The sequence below is a fragment of the Erpetoichthys calabaricus genome, chromosome 3 (genome assembly GCF_900747795.2).
Source record: "Erpetoichthys calabaricus chromosome 3, fErpCal1.3, whole genome shotgun sequence".
Classification (NCBI taxonomy): domain Eukaryota; kingdom Metazoa; phylum Chordata; class Cladistia; order Polypteriformes; family Polypteridae; genus Erpetoichthys; species Erpetoichthys calabaricus.
Genome location: NC_041396.2, coordinates 20,931,671 through 20,953,120, shown reverse-complemented (window position 1 = coordinate 20,953,120; position 21,450 = coordinate 20,931,671). Strand labels below are relative to the sequence as shown.

The 21,450-nt window shown below is 41.8% G+C and overlaps 1 protein-coding gene across 2 annotated transcripts in view; it reads right to left on the bottom strand.

Moving 5' to 3' along the window:
- Window positions 1–21,450, bottom strand: part of LOC114647664 (CMRF35-like molecule 3) — a 64,421-nt gene that overhangs the window by 30,490 nt on the left and 12,481 nt on the right. Inside the window, exon 2 of one of the 2 annotated variants that reach the window (XM_051924528.1) lies at window positions 19,771–19,953. In XM_051924528.1, the coding sequence (XP_051780488.1) occupies window positions 19,771–19,953 (183 nt within the window). Of the gene's footprint in view, window positions 1–15,253; window positions 15,398–19,770; window positions 19,954–21,450 lie in introns of those variants that run through there. The other variant, XM_051924527.1, reaches the window with a different exon arrangement.

Sequence of the window (21,450 nt, the reverse complement as noted above, 5' to 3'; positions counted from 1 at the left end):
TCCTTCAAAAACTGTGTGCAAGTGTACCTAGAAGAATTGATGCTGTTTTGAAGGCAAAGGGTAGTCACACCAAATATTGATTTGATTTAGATTTCTCTTTTGTTCATTCACTGCATTTTGTTGATTAATGAAAATAAATGACATTTTTGAAAGCATTCTTTGTTTACAGCATTTTTTGACACCTGCCTAAAACTTTTGCACAGTACTGTACATTAAAAACATGTACAATTTAAAATTATTGCAATATTTTATATTGCAACCTCACAGCATGCATTTAAATAGCCATTTTAACAGTAGTGCATAAAGTACACTGTGTGAGTACTTAAGAGATGAGAAATGGTGCGAGTAGTTAAGGGTTAAATGACGCAGCGAACAGCTTTTCTCCTGTCTGATTACTGACTCAAAAAGGTTTTCCAGACTTTTCCTAATAGAGGATCAGTTTCTTTCTTTAATTAAGATGTTGATTTCTACCACGGACTGGAGCCTTCAGTTGTTCTCTACCAACAAGGAATTCCCGGTAACTGCAGGTCAGAAGCTTGCATTAAGAAAGTCTTTGATCAAAGTGTTGCAGTGTGTTAAATCCTCACTCCGCTAGTGTTTAAGATATCAACATGCTAAGCCTGCTGTCCAAGGATCTGGATTAATATCTTTCTAAACAAGCTCACTGTTAGGTTAGAGAATGTCTCATTCCAAAGGTTTTTAATCTTGTGTCTGGTTATTTTGAATTTGAATTTGGCATAGACCGTTGGAAGCTGATAAACAAGTTTTGATTTGTCTTACCAGCATTCCAACTTGCTCAGTGACTTTGATTTTAGCTTATCCTAATCAATAATTTCACCTCCTGATCATGTAAACACTTTCTTGGTTAGCTCAGGTTTCTTACTTCTTTCATGATCATTACAATGTTAGGCTTTGCAGCTTGGAATTAGCAAATTTTGTTCATACTTGCTTTTTGCTTTCCCTACACATACCATTCATATCATGCAGTATATACTGTAGTCATCAAAATATTGATGTTTAGACTTCAATGGTTTTACACATTTTAGACGTCCCAGAACACTGTTGGACCGATGTGCTACCATACAAATCTGTGAACATCATAACTCCAAATGAAATAGCTGTAATGGCATCGCATTCAGAAAATGGTGCCATCTAGTCTTCAAAAATTGTGATATCAAGTTTATGTTTTATAAGGCCGCTTGCATCACTGTTCTCCTGCAGTGGTAACGAGACCTGGGTTACCTAGCATTGACCCCCCGAAACCTCTCACCTTACATTAGTATTGGTTCTGGAAGATTTCATGTTTCAACTGGAAGGATTTCCACACTAATTCCAGCATCCTCACAGAGGCAAAGATGGCCAGCACTGAAGCCATGATCCTACAGAACCTGCTCTTCTGGATGGTCCACTTCATCAGAATGCCTGGCTCCCATCTTTCCAGACAAGTCCTTTTCTCACAGGTGATTTATGGGTGAAAACTCAAAGTAGTCTGAAGATGTGGTCCAAAAGCACCATCAAAGCCCACCTTCTCAAAGGCTACATCATTATTGCCAGTTGGAACACCCTAGCCACTCCATGACTCAGCAGATATCACTTCACTTTCAGATTGAACACCTCTTTGATGAGGAAGGCAAATGCACAGACTAGTATGAGAAGATTTACAGAAGATGATTCCAGGTGGTAATCCTTTACCCAACTGGATGGATGACTAGACTCCTTAGCCATTTCATGTCCCATTCATGGGCATCATTTTTGTTTTGAAGGACCAGTAAGAGACCTATACCACAAATAGGTAGCTGGAACCATTACATTCACTCCCCTCTTCTTGCAGTCACTGTTATTAAATATTTTCACCCCAGTATTATGGAGCAAGCAAGTTAGCCACAAATAATTTCATCTCTGGTGATGAGTCAGCAAAAAATGTGTTTTGCAACCAGCAAAATTGGTGCTACTGACAGAGGAAGAACCATGTTTAGTTCCTCTCTCCACTCATTGCTGCGTCAGTTCTGCATACATGTGCCTGTTATTTTGTGTTTAACTGCTTTAAATATTTCCTGAGCGAAAATAAAAAAAGTCAATGTGTTTATCAAGCATCTCACGGTAGGAAAACGAGCCTATGTGGCTTAAAAACTCCAGAGTGATGCAAATGTGGTCCTATGTCCTACTCTTAGAGGTAAATGCAATTGATCAATTGTCCTAATTTGGGAAACTACTCCTAACTTCACCAGCAATTAGCAGAACTCGTGATCTATCCAAACATACTAGGAGTTGCCAGAAGATGGTGTTCAGGCAGAGATCAGCACACAAATCCCAGGAAAGGTTTTGGAAATGTTTTGGAAACACTGGACAACAATGAACTTGGATTGAGCTCTGTCAATTTGACCGAGATGGAATAATATTTGTAACAAATCATGTATGTTACGTGATCACTCCATCTACACAAAGAAGCCATGGGCTGTCAACTGAAGTAAAAGCGTTGGTAAAGTCACATTTTATTACCCACAAGGAAAAGACAGTTTTGCAATAGCAATGATTTGGGTATGTCACAATCAAGCATTTCTCAAATTTTGTACCAGACCTTTAATTCCTTTCCAGTAACGTGTGAGGTAATACACAGATTTATACATTTCACCACCACTCCACATGAGGTAATGTTAAAGCAAGCTGCATTCATTCAAATCTGTGGTCTTCTGAGAGTTGTTGGTTTGATTGACAGCACAACCATAAAGATCATTGCCCCAAGTGTGAACAGGCTCACATATGTAGGGGATCATAAATAAAACAGCATCACATTAGGAACACAGGTGGGGGGCTAATTGGGTGGTTGACAGTGAAACATCACACAGGTATGCTAAGCTCCATACTCCACTAAAGCCCAGCAAGGTTCAGGAAAGCAGGCAGAGCCTCTCATGGTCATCTGATAAAGAAAGCCACACAGAAGATAAGAGGCAAGCACAGAGAGAGAGATATGGCACTGCATTGTGGGAAATGTAGAAAACAGGTGAATATGACTTCAAAATCAGTGCCAGTACTTCCATGGGACATTTCAGTAACTGGTACTTTATGAGGTGTTTCTCATGGCCATAATAAGGGGAAGGTGATTCTTTGGAAAGTATGGCTGTGGATCATTTACTGTTAAATATAGGTGTCCGTCAACTTTACACTTATTCATTGTCTCGGTCTTTCCAACTCAATGCACATTACAATATTATTCTTGATGCTTTTATGAAGTCACAAAAATTACATGCAGCTTAGCACAATATACTACCTTATTATGGTGTTATTGTTCATCTTCATCTACTCCTCCTCCTACTGCTACTACTTTAACTAATTGTATTATCATTTTGTTAAAACCTTACTGTTAGTAACAGAAAACTATTAAATGTCATCATGATTTCCAAGGAAACTACAAAACACCTTTATGAGTGGCATTTTGCGACTTGGGGTACCTTAAAATTGTGAAGTCATTCGTTCATTCTCAAATGTGAACTCCTACTCCAAGCTTCATAACTATTTCTCATGTCCTTCTCGGAGGTTGGATAAATTCTGATCCCAGCTAGCATAGACAGGAGAAAACCCTGGACATTGCAGATTTACATTCCAAATATACAAGCTATAAAAACCTGGACATTGACACAAATAGATGAACAGACACAGGCTTGGTCCGTAATAGAAATAAAATCCTGCAGGACTTCTTTATATTCCCTGCTTTGTACCCCAATAAATAGAAGTCATTGACAATATACTATCAACCCAAATGTGCTTCACTCTCTCAGAATATGGAACCAATGTAGGAAGCACTTCAAGATAGAGAAGCTTTTATCTGTGGCATCTCTGCACGAGAACCACCTTTTCCCACCCTCTCAAACGAACGCAGTTTTTAATGTCTGGAAAACATTTGGGATTAAATCACTTAGAGATCAGCACATAGACAACATCTTTAAATCCTACAAACAATTACACTCCAAATTTAACTTACCAGCAACACATTTCTTTCACTACCTCCGATTTTCCTCTCCTCCCACCTACCTCTATACCGGAAAAAATACTGACCAGTCTTAAGGACTCAGACAGTATTTCTGTACTATACAGTGCATCCGGAAAGTATTCAAAGTGCATCACTTTTTCCACCTTTTGTTATGTTACAGCCTTATTCCAAAAATGGATTAAATTCATTTTTTTCCTCAGAATTCTACACACAACACCCCATAATGACAACATGAAAAAAGTTTACTTGAGGTTTTTGCAAATTTATTAAAAATAAAAAAATTGAGAAAGCACATGTACATAAGTATTCACAGCCTTTGCCGTGAAGCTCAAAATTGAGCTCAGGTGCATCCTGTTTCCCCTGATCATCCTTGAGATGTTTCTGCAGCTTATTTGGAGCCCACCTGTGGTAAATTCAGTTGACTGGACATGATTTGGAAAGGCACACACCTGTCTATATAAGGTCCCACAGTTGACAGTTCATGTCAGAGCACAAACCAAGCATGAAGTCAAAGGAATTGTCTGTAGACCTCAGAGACAGGATTGTCTCGAGGCACAAATCTGGGGAAGGTTACAGAAAAATTTCTGCTGCTTTGAAGGTCCCAATGAGCACAGTGACCTCCATCATCCGTAAGTGGAAAAAGTTCAAAACCACCAGGACTCTTCCTAGAGCTGGCTGGCCATCTAAACTGAGCAATCGGGGGAGAAGGGCCTTAGTCAGAGAGGTGACCAAGAACCCGATGGTCACTCTGTCAGAGCTCCAGAGGTCCTCTGTGGAGAGAGGAGAACCTTCCAGAAGGACAACCATCTCTGCAGCAATCCACCAATCAGGCCTGTATGGTAGAGTGGCCAGACAGAAGCCACTCCTTAGTAAAAGGCACATGGCAGCCCGCCTGGAGTTTGCCAAAAGGCACCGGAAGGACTCTCAGACCATGAGAAAGAAAATTCTCTGGTCTGATGAGACAAAGATTGAACTCTTTGGTGTGAATGCCAGGCGTCACATTTGGAGGAAACCTGGCACCATCCCTACAGTGAAGCATGGTGGTGGCAGCATCATGCTGTGGGGATGTTTTTCAGCAGCAGGGACTGGGAGACTAGTCAGGATTGAAAAGTTTGCTACTGGAACAAACTCTACCCACCAAGCAAATGAGGATTACCACGCCGAGGACATTCCTTAAAGAGGCCCTCATGCTGCACCATCTCAAAATTCCACTAAAGTTAGTCAACAGAAATGGAATAGGGAAGAGTTTAAAGAAGTCATGGAAGCCTTCTACATTGCTTCCCTCAACTCAAAAACATCCATAATTCAAGACACCTATGGCTTCTGGTGTGCCAATAACCCTATAAACAGGCTGAACCTAGAATGCAATAAAGTTAAAAATGTCCGCTGTGATATCATTTTAAGGAAAGATTCACCAAAATGGAGCCGCAAACTATTCAAACAACAGTAAAGCAAAGAGATGAGAATGCAAAATCTGATGAGATAGATGTGAACACAGGCTCACAGGAGCAAAATGAAGATAAGAGTCATGAAAATGAAAAACATAGTGAGTCAGGCAACCAAGAACTGCCATATAAGGATAAACACAAGAAAAGTGAATGCAATGATAAAGGGAAAGATGACTGCAGCAATGTACAGAGACATCCTGGATGAAAACCTGCTCCACAGCACTCTTGACCTCAGACTGGGGCGACGGTTCATCTTTCAGCAGGACAACGACCCTAAGCACACAGCCAAGATATCAAAGGAGTGGCTTCAGGACAACTCTGTGAATGTCCTTGAGTGGCCCAGCCAGAGCCCAGACTTGAATTCGATTGAACATCTCTGGAGAGATCTTAAAATGGCTGTGCACCGACGCTTCCCATCCAACCTGATGGAGCTTGAGAGGTGCTGCAAAGAGGAATGGGCGAAACTGGCCAAGGATAGGTGTGCCAAGCTTGTGGTATCATCTTCAAAAAGACTTGAGGCTGTAATTGCTGCCAAAGGTGCATCGACAAAGTATTGCGCAAAGGCTGTGAATACTTATGTACATGGGATTTCTCCGTTTTTTTATTTTTAGTAAATTTGCAAAAACCTCAAGTAAACTTTTTTCATGTTGTCATTATGAGGTGTTGTGTGTAGAATTCTGAGGAAAAAAATGAATTTAATCCATTTTGGAATAAGGCTGTAACATAACAAAATGTGGAAAAAGTGATGCGCTTTGAATACTTTCTGTAAAACCATTTTACAGTCCCTCCCTTTCAAAGATCCAAGAGAATATTGGGAAAGGATCTCTCAGTCAATATATCAGAAAAGGAGTGGAAGGTAGAAATGCACAGAATTCACATGAGCTCTATATGTGCAAAGCGTACAATTATTCAACTATAATATTCAATTATATATCAAGCTCATCTGTCTCACTTAAAATTGTCCAAAATATTTCCTGGGTAAGATCCAACCTGCAAACGTTGCAATCAAGTTCCAGCCTCACTGGGCCACATGTTTTGGGCCTGCACCAAATTAACATCATTCTGGACCAAAATCTTTAAATGCCTTTCAGACAGCCTTGGGGTCACAATCCCTCCTAATGCACTAACAGCTGTGTTTGGTGGGCTCACAGAGGGGCTTAAAGTGGAGAAGGACAAACAAACTGTGATTGCCTTTACTTCACTATTGGCGCATAGACTTATCTTGTTCAACTGGAAGAATCCTAACTCTCCTATTTTAAGTCAGTGGGTAACTGATGTTTTATATTATTTGAAATTGGAAAAAATCGAATCTGCTCTTAGAGGATCTGTACAAATGTTTTTCAAAACCTGGCAGGATCTGATCAATAACATTTTAGAATAAGCTTTTAAACTGAGGAAGTGGATTCTCTCCCCTCTTTTTTTCTGCATTTATCTTTATTCAATTATTAATTTATATATTTAATTAGATTTACTAGCTTAAAGTTTTACTCTGTTGGCCTAGCTCTCTTTTTCAGGGGTGTAGGTTGATTTATTTCAAACCTATTTTTTTAAATTTGATTTATTTGTATGGAATGTTATTTGATTTTAATAAAAGCAATAAAATCAAAAAAAAAGATTTACATTCCAACCCTTTTCTTAATTAGTGACCAGTTTTTGCTGCTAATTAAGTTCTTTCACCGATCTTTTTATTTGACTTGTTTTTAAAGATTCAGTCCTCTGAAACACTTCATTTTTAACTTTTTCAGCACCAAAACAGAAATGAGACGTGAAGTGAGCCAACAGATGACTATCTAAGTCGAGGACCTCAAACTCCAACAAGTTTCACTCTAAAGAGTTTCTTATTTAGAAGACGATTCTTGCCATTAATTAAACATGACTTGTTGGCTGCTCTGAATCTGCCACAGCAGACATTTCCAAAACTGTTTCTTATTTCTAAGAGCACTGTTGTGGCGGAGGGCCGGGACCCATGCCTGGCCGGGACGCCCTTTGACACTGGGACTGGGGGAGCAACCATGGGATGCACACTACGTCCCCCGGAATGCATTTGGGTAGCCCACCTGGGTTACATCAGGGCCACAGGTGTGGGACTTCAGGGCTTCATGGCCACCACCTGGAGGGGCTGCACGGCTTAACGAGTCCATGTGGGCTGGAATGCAGCCACACCCGGAAGTGCAGCCTAATTAGACCAATTACCACCATGGAGCACTTCCGGGATGGGCTATAAAAAGAGCCTGCGGCCACAACTCAGGGTGCCAGAGTCGGGACAGGATGACGACAAAGCTGTCAACGAGGAGTGGAGGATTTTAGAGTTTGTGCTTTTGTGGGACTGTGTTGTGGCGGAGGGACATGGGGAAGACGTGGCCCCCAACTGAAGAAGAAAATAAAATCCTTTTTGGTTTATTTTAACGTGCCTCCATTGTGAGTCTGTGTCGGGTTGGGTGCATATATAGTGCCTTTATCACACTGTCAAAATGTTTTGTGGACCTGAGCAGATCAACATTACTGAGACCTTCATCCTTCTTAATTTTAGAACATTAGAACAATCTAGATGAGAACAGGCCATTCAGCCCAACAAAGCTTGCCAGTTCTATCCACCTTACTTCTCCAAAATAATTTTGAAATCTAAAATCCTACTGTCTACCACACTATCTGGTCTCTTATTCCAGGTGTCTGTGGTTCTCTTTGTGAAAAAGAACTTATTAATTTTTGCACAGAACTTCCCCTTAACAAGTTTCTAATACTGTGTTCTTGATGAACTCATTTTAAAGTCACTGTCTCGATCCACTGGACTAATTCCCTTCATATTTTTAAACAGTTCAATCAGGTCCCCCCTAAATCTCTGTTTCCTTAAACTGAAAAGGCTCAGCTCTTTTAATCTTTCCTCATATTTCGCCCCCTATTGCCCTAGAATCTGCCTAGTTGCTCATGTCTTTTTCTATCAATACTATGTCCTTTTTTGTAGCCCGGAGAACTAAACTGCACACAACACTCCGAATGAAGCCTCACCAGTGTGTTATAAAGCTTGAGCAGAACCTCCTGTGACTTGTACTGCACACATCAAGGCGCTATATAACCTGACATTCTGTTAGCCTTCATAATGGCTTCTGAAAACTGTTATAATCAGGAGTCCACTACGAGTACTAGACCCTTCTCATAAATTGTACTTTCAATTTTTAGACCTCCCATTGTGTATTCAAATCTAACATTTTTACTTCCCACATGTAATACTTTACATCTACTGACATTAAATTTCATCTGCCACAAATCTGCCGAAGCCTGCATGCCATCCAAGTTCTTCTGTAATGATAAAACAGATTCTAAATTATCTGCTAATCCATCTAACTTGGTATCATCTGCAAACTTAACCAGCTTGTTATTTATATTCCAATCCAAATCATTTATATTAAAAATAGCAGCAGCCCCAGCACTGCCCCCTGCTGGACACCACTCTTAACATCTCCCGATTCAGTTCAGATAAAGTTCCCCTCACCATCACCATCTGCTTCCCGTGTCTGAGCCAATTCTGCACCCATCTACACACAAAAACTTCGAACTCACACTTCAGATATTGTATGATGGACACAAGTTGCCGGTCATGTGTTCGCTTGTTTTTGCATCTCATTACCGTTTGGCTGCTAATTAAGGAAAAGGGAGACATCTGAGGGGTCTGTATCTTAAATAGCAAGTCACTTAAATTAAGACACAAAAGTTCATTAGCAGCAAAAACTGGCCACTAATTAAGAAAAGGGCCAAAATGAAAACCTGAAGCCACAGTAGCACCTCAGGACCAGAGTTGTAAACCCCTGTTGTATACCAACACCTTTCATTACCCATCTTACTATGTCAACAACTGAAGTTTATAAGCCTTTCAAGTTGTGGAAATAAAAATAATCAGATTTAGGCTGGATCCTCATAATAATAATAATAATTAGAAGAAGAAGAAGAAGAAGACATTTACAATGACAGAACAAGTAAAAGATTACCATGCCGCATCAGTCATCACACAGGTAAACAAGGGCTGTGTCCCTCAGTAGGGAACCAGGCTGGGGTTGAAAAGTTTGCTACTGGAACAAACTCTACCCACCAGGCAAATGAGGATTACCACGCCGAGGACATTCCTTAAAGAGGCCCTCATGCTGCACCATCTCAAAATTCCACTAAAGTTAGTCAACAGAAATGGAATAGGGAAGAGTTTAAAGAAGTCATGGAAGCCTTCTACATTGCTTCCCTGAACTCAAAAACATCCATAATTCAAGACACCTATGGCTTCTGGTGTGCCAATAACCCTATAAACAGGCTGAACCTAGAATGCAATAAAGTTAAAAATGTCTGCTGTGATATAATTTTAAGGAAAGACTCACCAAAATGGAGCCGCAAACTATTCAAACAACAGTAAAGCAAAGAGATGAGAATGCAAAATCTGATGAGATAGATGTGAACACACAGGAGCAAAATGAAGATAAGAGTCATGAAAATGAAAAAAATAGTGAGTCAGGCAACCAAGAACTGCCATATAAGGATAAACACAAGAAAAGTGAATGCAATGATGGAAAGAATCCTTAACAAATATGAAATACAGTGATCCCTCGCTATATAGCGCTTCACCTTTCGCGGCTTCACTCCATCGCGGATTTTATATGTAAGCATATTTAAATATATATTGCGGATTTTTTGCTGGTTCGCGGATTTCTGCGGACAATGGGTCTTTTAATTTCTGGTACATGCTTCCTCAGTTGGTTTGCCCAGTTGATCTCATACAAGGGACGCTATTGGCAGATGGCTGAGAAGCTACCCAGCTTACTTTTCTCAATCTCTCTCTTGCGTTGACTTTCTCTGATCCTGACGTAGGGGGATTGAGCAGGGGGGCTGTTCGCACATCTAGACGATATGGACGCTCGTCTAAAAATGCTGAAAGATTATCTTCACGTTGCTATCTTTTGTGCAGCTGCTTCCTGAAATGACATGCTGCACGGTGCTTCGCATACTTAAAAGCTCGAAGGGCACGTATTGATTTTTTTATCTGTCCCTCTCTCTCTCTCTCTCTCTGCTCCTGACGGAGGGGGTGTGAGCTGCCGCCTTCAACAGCTTTGTGCCGCGGTGCTTCGCATACTTAAAAGCCAAACAGCCCTATTGATCTGTTTCCTTTTCTCTATCTATGTGACATTATCTGCTCCTGACGAGCACTCCTTTGAAGAGGAAGATATGTTTGCATTCTTTTAATTGCGAGACGGAACTATCATCTCCGTCTTGTCATGGAGCACAGTTTAAACTTTTGAAAAAGAGACAAATGTTTGTTTGCAGTGTTTGAATAACGTTCCTGTCTCTCTACAACCTCCTGTGTTTCTGCGCAAATCTGTGACCCAAGCATGACAATATAAAAATAACCATATAAACATATGGTTTCTACTTCGCGGATTTTCGTATTTCGCGGGTGGCTCTGGAACGCAACCCCCGTGATGGAGGAGGGATTACTGTAGCCAAAGAAACGTCAACAGGCCAGAGACCACTACAGTAATCCCAAAAATAAAAAGTGATCAGCACTCAAAATCAGCCATAGGAACATCAAACAAAGCCATCAGCCAGACAGAAGACCAACTCCCAGAAGCGCTGTTCCTCACAGACATTAAGCACCTACTCTGTGAAGCTGCCTCTGCCATTACTGAATCAAAAGACATCAAACAAAAGAGGAAGTGCAAACTGAAAAAAGACAACCAACCAAAATGGAAAAAGAAAATTGAATTTGAAATATGCAAAATCGGGTAATAATCTACATTAAATGAGATAAAAAATGACAAACTAGTTAAAAAGAAACAAACAACAACACTATTCAAGAAGTAAACATCAAACAAAAACACCAAAGACCAACAGCCATTGAAAAATTGAAACAACTACAAGCAAAAGCCCAACGAATGAAAAAGTTCAATAACAAAAGTTCTTTCACCAGAACAGAACAACAGAACAGTTCTTTCATATAACAGAACTTAAGAAAATGTAAAGAAATTCTATACAGAACTAGGAAAATAGTCTATTTTAATCAAAGAACCCCATAACAATTGATGAAGTACAGAACTTTTGGAGCAACATCTAGGGAAAAACTAAAGAGTTACAAAAAAAATGCTGAATGGGTCGGGCAAATAGAAACAGAGAACACCCAAACCAACCAACAAGAATAGCCATAAATAACCCTAGAAGAAATGAAAACAGCAATACAGAGATCCAGAAACTGGAGAGCCCCTGGGAATGACGGAATAGCAAACTTATGGATCAAGAACTTACCATTGTCGAATATAGGGGCGCTCTCGTCCCCTTGAACCCTTAGATGACACGTCAGACACCAGGTAAAAGTCCAAATAATTATTATTTATTATAATAATAGTGTGCACCAAGCACCCTCCACTCCACAATACTCAATAAATCCATCCATCCATCCATTTTCCAACCCGCTGAATCCGAACACAGGGTCACGGGGGTCTGCTGGAGCCAATCCCAGCCAACACAGGGCACAAGGCAGGGAACCAATCCCGGGCAGGGTGCCAACCCACTGCAGGACACACACAAACACACCCACACACCAAGCACACACTAGGGAAAATTTAGACTCACCAATCCACCTAACCTGCATGTCTTTGGACTGTGGGAGGAAACCGGAGCACCCGGAGGAAACCCACGCAGACACGGGGAGAACATGCAAACTCCACACAGGGTGGACCCGGGAAGCGAACCCGGGTCTCCTAACTGCGAGGGAGCAGCGCTACCACTGCGCCACCCTACTCAATAAATCAATAATTATAAATACAATACACAATAAACAATCCTCCACTCCCAGACGCTTAGTCACCCTGCCTCCCAACTCAGCTCACTGCTGGGATTTTCCACAGTCCTTTTATACTTGTTGACCCGGAAGTGTTTCTGTCCCTCAGTCTATGTGACTCTTAACACTTCCGGGTCAGGTGAAAACTCCTTTTCTTCATCCCGGAAGTATGTCATTTCTTCTGTCCCTGTGACTAGGACGCACTTCCGGATTATAGTGCACATAGCAATGCCTGGGCCTCCCTGCAGCTTTCCCTTGCGGTCCCCATGGTATCCAGCAGGGCTGTGCAGTAAAACTCCAATGTCCATGAGGCCCTGCTGGAATTTGGGGCACCTCCATGTTGCAGAGAGGGCTCCATCTGGCGGCCTGAGGGTATTATCTGGCCGGCCATATCCCACACCATCCTTAAATCAAGATCTGAGAGATGCCTTCAATGGGTGCATCAGCAAACCAGAAACCTGCCCTGAATGGCTCACAACTGGTACTATCAACCTTCTTCCCAAAACAGAAGACACCAAAACCCTGAAAACTATCGCTCGATCACATGTCTCCCTACAACCTTCAAGAGTTTACCATCCATCATCACAGAGAGAGTTTACAAACACCTGGAAGACACTAACCTAATTCCCATATTGAAAAGGAAGCTATGGCTGCAAAAATCAGGTTTTTAATAAACAAGACCATTACTGAGCAAGTGAAAACGAGAAAGAAAAACCTTACAATAACCTGGATAGACTACTCTGTGCTCCATGATTGGATATTAAGATGCCTTGACATTTACAAAATGTTTGAGAGTAAAACGTTTTTAACAGTAAATATGAGCCAGTGGAAAACAACCCTTATTCTAAACCATACAGATGGAATTCTCTACTCAAGACAGATCAACACCAACAGTGGCACATTTCGGGGAGATTCTCTCTCTCCCTCCTTTTTTGAGTAGCTCTTTTTCCACTATCCCCTCTCCTGAAATACACACCAGCTATGGTTATAGAGGGTGTCCCAAAATTCACGCAAGATTTGAATTTGGCGCCATTTGTGCGGTAAAGTGTTGCCAATGAAAAAAAAAGAAAGCGTGACAGCTCACAGTTCAGGGTTATTAAAAATGGAGCGCTACACGAAAGAACAACGTCTTTTCATTGTTGAGCAATATTTTAAAAATAATGAAGGTTTGGCAGCTACAGTTCGCAATTTTCGTACAAAATATGGTCGGGATAGTGATTTAACTTCATCAACTGTGAAGAGATTAATTAAAAAACTCAGGGAGACTGGATCAATTAGTGATCTTAGACACTCTGGCCGTCCTTCAACAAGTTGTTCAACACAAAACATCGAAGCAGTTCGTGAGAGTGTTGATGAGAGTCCAGGAACATCAATTCGGCACCGTGGTCAAGAATTGAACCTTTCCAGAAGCTCTCTACAGCGTATTCTCATGAAAGATTTGCATCTTCATGCTTACAAAGTTCAATTGAGTCAAGAACTGAAGCCTACTGACCACGCCCAGTGAAGAGAGTTCATTGAATGGATTTTGGAACAACAGGAAGTGAATATGAAATTCAGCGCTGCATCAATGAAATTCAGCCACATTTATGCAAAACGCTCATGGAAAATTTCGACAAAAGAGTGCGTATGTGCCAGCAAAGCCGTGGAGGCCATTTACCCGATATGCTGTTCCATACACCGCGGTGGGTTGGCACCCTGCCTGGGATTGGTTCCTGCCTTGTGCCCTATGTTGGCTGGGATTGGCTCCAGCAGACCCCCGTGACCCTGTGTTCGGATTCAGCGGGTTGGACAATGGATGGATGGATGGATGGATGCTATTCCATACATAACCCTATACTGTATACTTTATGAATCAATTAAAAATTTACAATTTTTTTAATTAAAAACCTGTGTTCTCTATCAAAATTACTTCTTGCGTGAATTTTGGGACACCCTCTACTACAGGCTCATTCACTACTAATCATCTATTTTGGATGACCTGAAAACGTTTGCCAAGAATGACCGTGAACAAAACTAGCCTTGTAACCAATGTGAAAGGCTTCAGTGACGACATCAAAATGGAGTTTGGACTAGATAATTGTGCCAAAGCCGCATTCGAAAAAGGAAAACTTACTACCACCAAAAACATCCAAATGGATTTTTCATCACCATCTAAGACCTTAAACATGAGTGAATGAAGGAGATGGGATACACCATTATCAAAATGAAAGAAAACATCAGAAAGGAGTACTATTGAAGAATACGAATGAGCTACCTCATTCTACTCCTAGGCTCAAGAAATGGACCCGGTCATTATGTTGTATTATGGCATGAACTCAAGTGTTGTAATAATAATAATAATAATAATAATAATAATGGGCAGCACAGTGGCGCAGTGGTAGCACTGCTGCCTCACAGTGAGGAGACCTGGGTTCGCTTCCTGGGTCCTCCCTGCATGGAGTTTGCATGTTCTCCCCGTGTCTGCGTGTGTTTCCTCCCACAGTCCAAAGACGTGCAGGTTAGGTGGATTGGCGATTCTAAATTGGCCCTAGTGTGTGCTTGGTGTGTGGGTGTTTGTGTGAGTCCTGCGGTGGGTTGGCACCCTGCGCAGGATTGGTTCTTACCTTGTGGCTGGGATTGGCTCCCGTGACCCTGTGTTCGGATTCAGCAGGTTGGAAAATGGCTGGATGGATAATAATACATTTTATTTATATTTCATGTTCAAGTTCCTGATGCCAACAGAAATTAGGTGTTGTATAAAAGACTCAATTGATTGGCAGAGCCATTAACTTACCCAGTCTAACCACCAATCGGGGGTTTTGATTGGATGGTAAATTTAAGTCAAGATTTTGTCTACATAATATGAAGTCCAGAGAACTTTTAGGCTTCCATCTGATCTCTCTTCATCAACCGAATGTTAGACTTTTACTTTTTAATAAATCAAATATTAAAAAAAAACCAGAAGAAGCATGATATTGCAAAATTAGAACAAAGAGACAAACTGAAAGATGACATGCCAGCACTTACCTGCATTCAGGCAGGTGACAAAGTACAGAGTGAGACTCATGTTAGGCTTCCTGACTACCCTGCCAGGTCTTCCATGGCATCTGCCATGCAAAGGATGAGCATAGCTTCTCAGGCATCACATTCAGGGCAGATCGACAGCTGAGGTCCTCTGCACCTCAGGAAGTGTTCAGGAAATGCTTATGATGTGAAAAATTGCATTTTAGGGAAGTGAAGAACAATTTTATAAAACAGGGTGGTATGCTTCCTTTTATAAAATAAGCATAAAACAGAAAAAAAAATAGGTGAAATGATTGAGGGGTACCACAGTGGTTTGCCTGGCTGCTTCACTACGCTAGAGTTTTGGGTTTGAATCCTGCAATTGAACTTTGTCTGTGTGGGCTTTTTCCTCCCATCTCAATGTTAGGCTATTTCATCACGTGAGAGTGACTTTGATGTTTGAATGTTTATTGTCATGTGTACAGAGGACAGTGACGTTCAGAAATGTCAGCCCAACATGCAACACATAATCACTCTCCAGCATCACGATAAAGCACCAGTATTCAAATGTTGACTTTTCCTTGAAACTTTTGGATTCTTTCTTCCCAAATGCCATTCTACTAATAAAACTGTGTGTGTGAGTGTGCTCTGCAATGAAGTGATGCCCTTGCAGGTCTTGCTATCTGTCTTGCATGCAGTGCTGCCAAGGTAGACACCATCTCACAGCGACCTTGATCTGAGCTAAATACGTGGAAATGGACCATTAAAGGAAATAATTAATGGATGATGATCACCTCTTATTTTATTGTGAATATCATCTTAAGCCGCATTAAAACTTAAGTACTGTAGAAATAATTATATATTTCTAGAAAGTGCTTACTACCAGAAAATATGACTCACTGGGAAGTGCACAGTAAGTCAGTGATGGATACTGGCTCCAGGAAAGAGAGATAGTACTTTGTTGCGCCCCCCGAAATGCCATCTTGCACCCTCTATGGGTGTGTGCATACCACCTTGGGAAACCCGATCTATCTATCTATCATATAGTGCCTTTCATATCTATCTATCTATCTATCTATCTATCTATCTATCTTTCATATAGTGCCTTTCATATCTAATTATCTATTGTGAGGGATGGCGTAGTTGGCAGGATTCTCTGGCCGTCGGTTTCGCAGAGGACCTGAATTTAAAAAATTTCTGTGGACAGAGAACCCCAAGAAGACAGCGTCAGGACACACAGAGAAAACCACCATACTCAGTAGGCTGCGCTGCATAATAGAAAGCCTCCGTAAACATCGGTACGTGATGGGGAAGAAGAATGGGGATCACCCAAAGGAACAGACCCTAAATGACGGCGAGTGGTTATGGACATACCTGACAGGAAGCGAAGAAGACAGAGCAATGATTGATGCCGAGAGGACCCGGGCATTACGGCAGTGGGATGGCTGTCGGGCTTCGGACGTACAGGACAACCTCTATAAACTAAGAGGACGCAATCAGAGTCCGGAGGTATGTGCCACAACAAAAACGTCCGATTCACCGGGACCTTATTTTAATTATTTTGCAGGAGCCTGTCTTCTCGATTCTGACGACGAGTCAGAGATATACTTCCCACCTAGGCAAGATGGCCACGATGACGAGGAGTCTAGCCCATTTACGAGTATTCTATTCGACGAGAATAGTCACGTGGACTATCCTGGAGCAGGCCTGGAACACCTAAAGGACTACAGCCGATAATATGACCATGAGGGTCACCTCCCATTTGCCGAAACTGGGCACGTGATCTCCCCAGATGGATTATGGGAAGGAGAAGGTCAACAACAGTCCATAGGTGAGGTCGTCGTTTCCCCGACAGAATCGAGCTCCCAAAAGGGAAAGGGGGAGGTAAGCGAAGCAGCGCTAGCCTTAAATAAAGGTAATGAGGGACGGGATATGACTGAACGGTCCGCCGCTAAATTAGAAAAGGCGGATGGCAGTCAGCCAGTGGCACCACCCCGACCCTCTAAAATGCAAGACTCTAATTTCCAAGAACCTGTGCGCAACCCAGCCGAGCACGTGTCAGGAGCAGACATGCTCATTGGCTCCCGGCCGGTAGGTAAGGTGAACAAGGAAGTAAGCTTTCCTCCGGCCGAAGTAAATAACATTTTGTACTTGCAGGAACTCGAGAAGTTGCTTGAGCCCGTACACAGTTTCTTCCAGGTATTGGTGGATGTGAAGAAACGGGTGGAGGAAGCTGGGAGCAACGGCTGAAGCGCCGCTGAAAAGGATAGAGGATTACCTACGGCGATTTGGTCGGGAGTCTCCCATCATGATTGATGCGGTGGTACAGGTGAGTGTGACCGGTACCGTACAGCATACAGGGACGCAGTGTGATCTGGGCCCGCATTTAATAAGTAGCGGGTGCCAAATCACTGCGTGCCCTACAAGAGAGTACGGAGCCGGAACAGCTGGATGGTGTTGCTTCTCGGAGCGATTCGATCCTGAAGACCCTGACCCGTATTATAAATAAGTCGAGAGGGGTGCAGACAGTAAAGGGGCTCTTTTTAATAAATAGAGAGACTCAGACTGTGGGAAAGCCCCAGAATAAGCAGGAGATCCCAAAAATAAAATGCGGGTCTCCTGACAAATTAGGAAAAAAGGCTGAGAGCACCAAGGCGGCCATAAAACCTCCCTTGGCAGAGAAAAGGGCGGAGACAGAGCTGAGATTAAGCAGCTTCTTTTATCAATGACCTGGGAGTTCTTCTGGTGCCAGGGAATAGCCTGTTGGAAGCACTTCTGAATCAAACAGAAGTCTCAGACAATAGGGATTATAAATCCCCCTGGTGGACCTCATGGTACTACAGGTCCCAGCATGCCCTGCGGGTGTCCATGTGGTAATCTCAGCCCAGGGATTGCAATGGCATCCTGGCCAGGTAAGGATCCTTGTTCAACCCTGGCCAGGATGCAAGTCCATGTTTGCCATCCATTACAGTAAGTATAATTTGTAACTAAGGAACTGGACCACCTGGATCATCTTGCTGATATGATGACTACATGAACCAACCAAGGTTGCATACTTCATTACATTGCTTATATTTACTACTATTGGTTTTTAAGTAAAGGCTTCAACTGATATCTTGGAATACTAGGGAGCTGAAAGATAGATGGATTATTCCTTGTCTAGCAATGGTTTCTCAAGGACACATGAGGATGCTCTTGGGAAGTCTTCTATGGGTGGTAAACTGAGTTGAAGTAAAGAAGGGAAAGTTAAACACAGTCCCAGTCAGCAAACAGCCTGCTGATAGAGGTCCCTAGACTTGAATATGTGGGCAACATACATGGACAGTGAGACAGGTAAGAGGCTAGAGGTAACAGGTAGAGAGCTGCTTTTGACATTTCTTCATAAACCTCCATTTTGAAAAGAACCAAAGAGGTTAGTTGGTACCTGTTGTGATGTGAGATTTTACATATAACTTGATAAATATTTTGTATGTCTTTATTTGTAATGTAGGCAAAGCAATGTAATTTAGTGTTTACCCACACCCACCCCAATTAGGAGTGGGTCTGTTTGAATTTTACGACAGGATTTGGGGGATGTGTCTTAAACCAGTTTGGTGAGTGTTTCTTTGCTAAAGTCATTTCTACCCCCGCAAGTAGGCTAAGGTGTACTTTAACATATGGTTTGGGAGCAGGTGCTAAGATTTTCTATTCCCCCATTGGTCTGAGGTATGTCTGTGTGGAATTGGCTTATCTCAGAGGCCTTTAAGTACAATGATGTCCTATTGGCTGTAGGGGTTGAACAGAACATCTATAAATGTACGTGTTTAACCTCACAATCTCTCTTTTACTAACCAACATCTGAAAGAAACATCTTTCTCTTGCAAACCGTTGATGATGTAGAAGTATCTCTCTCTTACCAACCAACATATGATGAAGAAGTATCTCTCTCTTGCTAACCTGTGATGATGAAGACAACACAATGAAGAGCACAGCTCAACAGCCATTTTGAACAGACATGTGGCTGAAAGCTGAGCACCAATGATGCCTTAACTAGAGACATTTAAGCAACTATAAGTCTGTGTGCCGCCTGAACTACATATCACCATTTAATCATGTTGTATGGTTGCCAATATTCAAATGCACTTTTTATTTTGTTATTATTTATGAATATTATCAATAATACATTATTTAAACTGTAACTTAACTGCTGCTTGTTTATTATTGTTATATACAATAATACCTTATAAACAGTGGTAAGTCTGTGAGATTAGGCATTCTAAGGCTACATATTAATAATACAATAGGGGAAAGTAGAGCAATATATATATATTACTCTACCAAGACAAAACAGTACCGTTCATGTTAGATGCATCTGATAACACGATAAAACAAATCTGAATAAATTGACTGACCTGGATGGATTGTGAGTTTGACTTCGGTGTAGTCATCTTTTAGTAACCTCTCCACTGCGCACCAATACGTCCCGGCATCACTCATTTGCAGCTCCTTGATGGTCACAGCGAAAACTCTTGCCGAGGTGTTGTCATACAGAGAATATCGACCTTCCATCACCAGAGTGTTAGAGTTTTTTGTTCTGATCAGGGCGTTATTCAGTTTCCATCTAATGTTAGTAAAGTATTTCTGAAAATGTTCAAATCCTTGTTCATATCTGCAGTCAATCGTCACACTTCCTCCTACAGTCCCATGCACCTCCGTCACTCCGTCGCTGCTTATGACTTGTACAACTGCAGAGACAAAAACATCAACACTGAGGTTGATAAAATAGATAAAAGGCTCAGTACTGGACTTTTACTCGCTCCATACCTATTATGGAAGTTATCGCCTACTTCGGTTATGTTTTTAACTTTTAAGATCAATAATTCATTCCTCAGAAAATGCTGGTGAGGTTATTGGGGGGGTTCAAAAATTGGCCCTAAGTGTTCGTGAGCTGGTCATGCAATGGAGCGGTGATCCGGCCAAGATGTTTCTTGCCTTGCACTCGCTCCTTCTAGGATAGGCTCCTGCCTCTCAAGAACCCTGAATTTGAATAAACAGGCTTGTGTCATGTACCCTAGCTGGGGTTTGAATTCTTGTTTAACTTGAATTCTTGTGTTTTTTGTTCATTCTTTGTTCCATTTATTTATGTTAATGTTGCTTTTATTGAGAGAGAGAGGTTAGGAGCACGCGCTGATACAGTGCATTGCCGAATCCACCACATGACAAACCAACCCAGGATCCCAGATTAGGACTGGAGTGCAGCCATGCAATGGGTGACACCTCAGCACCACACTGGCTCAGATAGAATGGACCAGCGTGAGGTTTTTTTTTTTGATCGCTGGAGTGCCAATTCTGCCACCAACCCCTAAGTTATTACCTGCAGATTGGAGGGCCTACATGCAGGGCTGGATGCAGATTAACATCATACCCAGGATTGGAGCAATTGCAGATTAAGGACCTGGCATTTTACAGGATTCAAACCGGCAACCAGCACAGATTCCTAGCCTCAGAGCCACCACTCCACTTTTATTGAGTACTAGCTGTACTCCATGGGTACGCCCACATAGTAATGAAACAGGACAAACTTTAAAAACCAATAGACGTTAGCAGTATGTCTGAATGGAAAGCGTTCCCCATGTGGGGATATAAGCACATGGCCGTGATATCTCTGGCAATCAGCAGCTACCTTCTAAAACACATGGAGCTCTGATCTCTCTCTCTCAAAAACGTCAAACGTTCCTCCTTAACAATCTGTAGATGATAATGTCTGCTGAACAAACAGGCATCGCTAGCTAAGCGGAGGCAAGGTGTACTCCAGCACGTGGCGAGACATAGACCAACTCGAACAGAGGCTGGTGAGTGAATGAGGAAGGCCCCAACCCCCTGCTCTCAGCCCACAGCCACTCTGTTGGATTTGCATAAATACAATAAATGAGAGAAGTCACAAAATCAACCGGAAAGTTCAAGCAAATTATAGAAAACAACCAGAACTAAATCTGTTAAGTAATTCTCTCGTGAAAAGCGGACAGACATACAGACAGAACACAGTTGAACCATGAAATTTTTAAAATCGCTTCTTAGTGAGCACCTATGGGCCAAGGGTAACCTACATTCCAAATTTCAAGTCCCAAATCCTCATGGTTTGGGAGATTTCGTGATGAGTGAGTCAGTGGTATTTGGCTTTTATATATATAGATTCACATTATTCTTTATATATAAACCGGCCTTAAGTTTGAACTATGCTG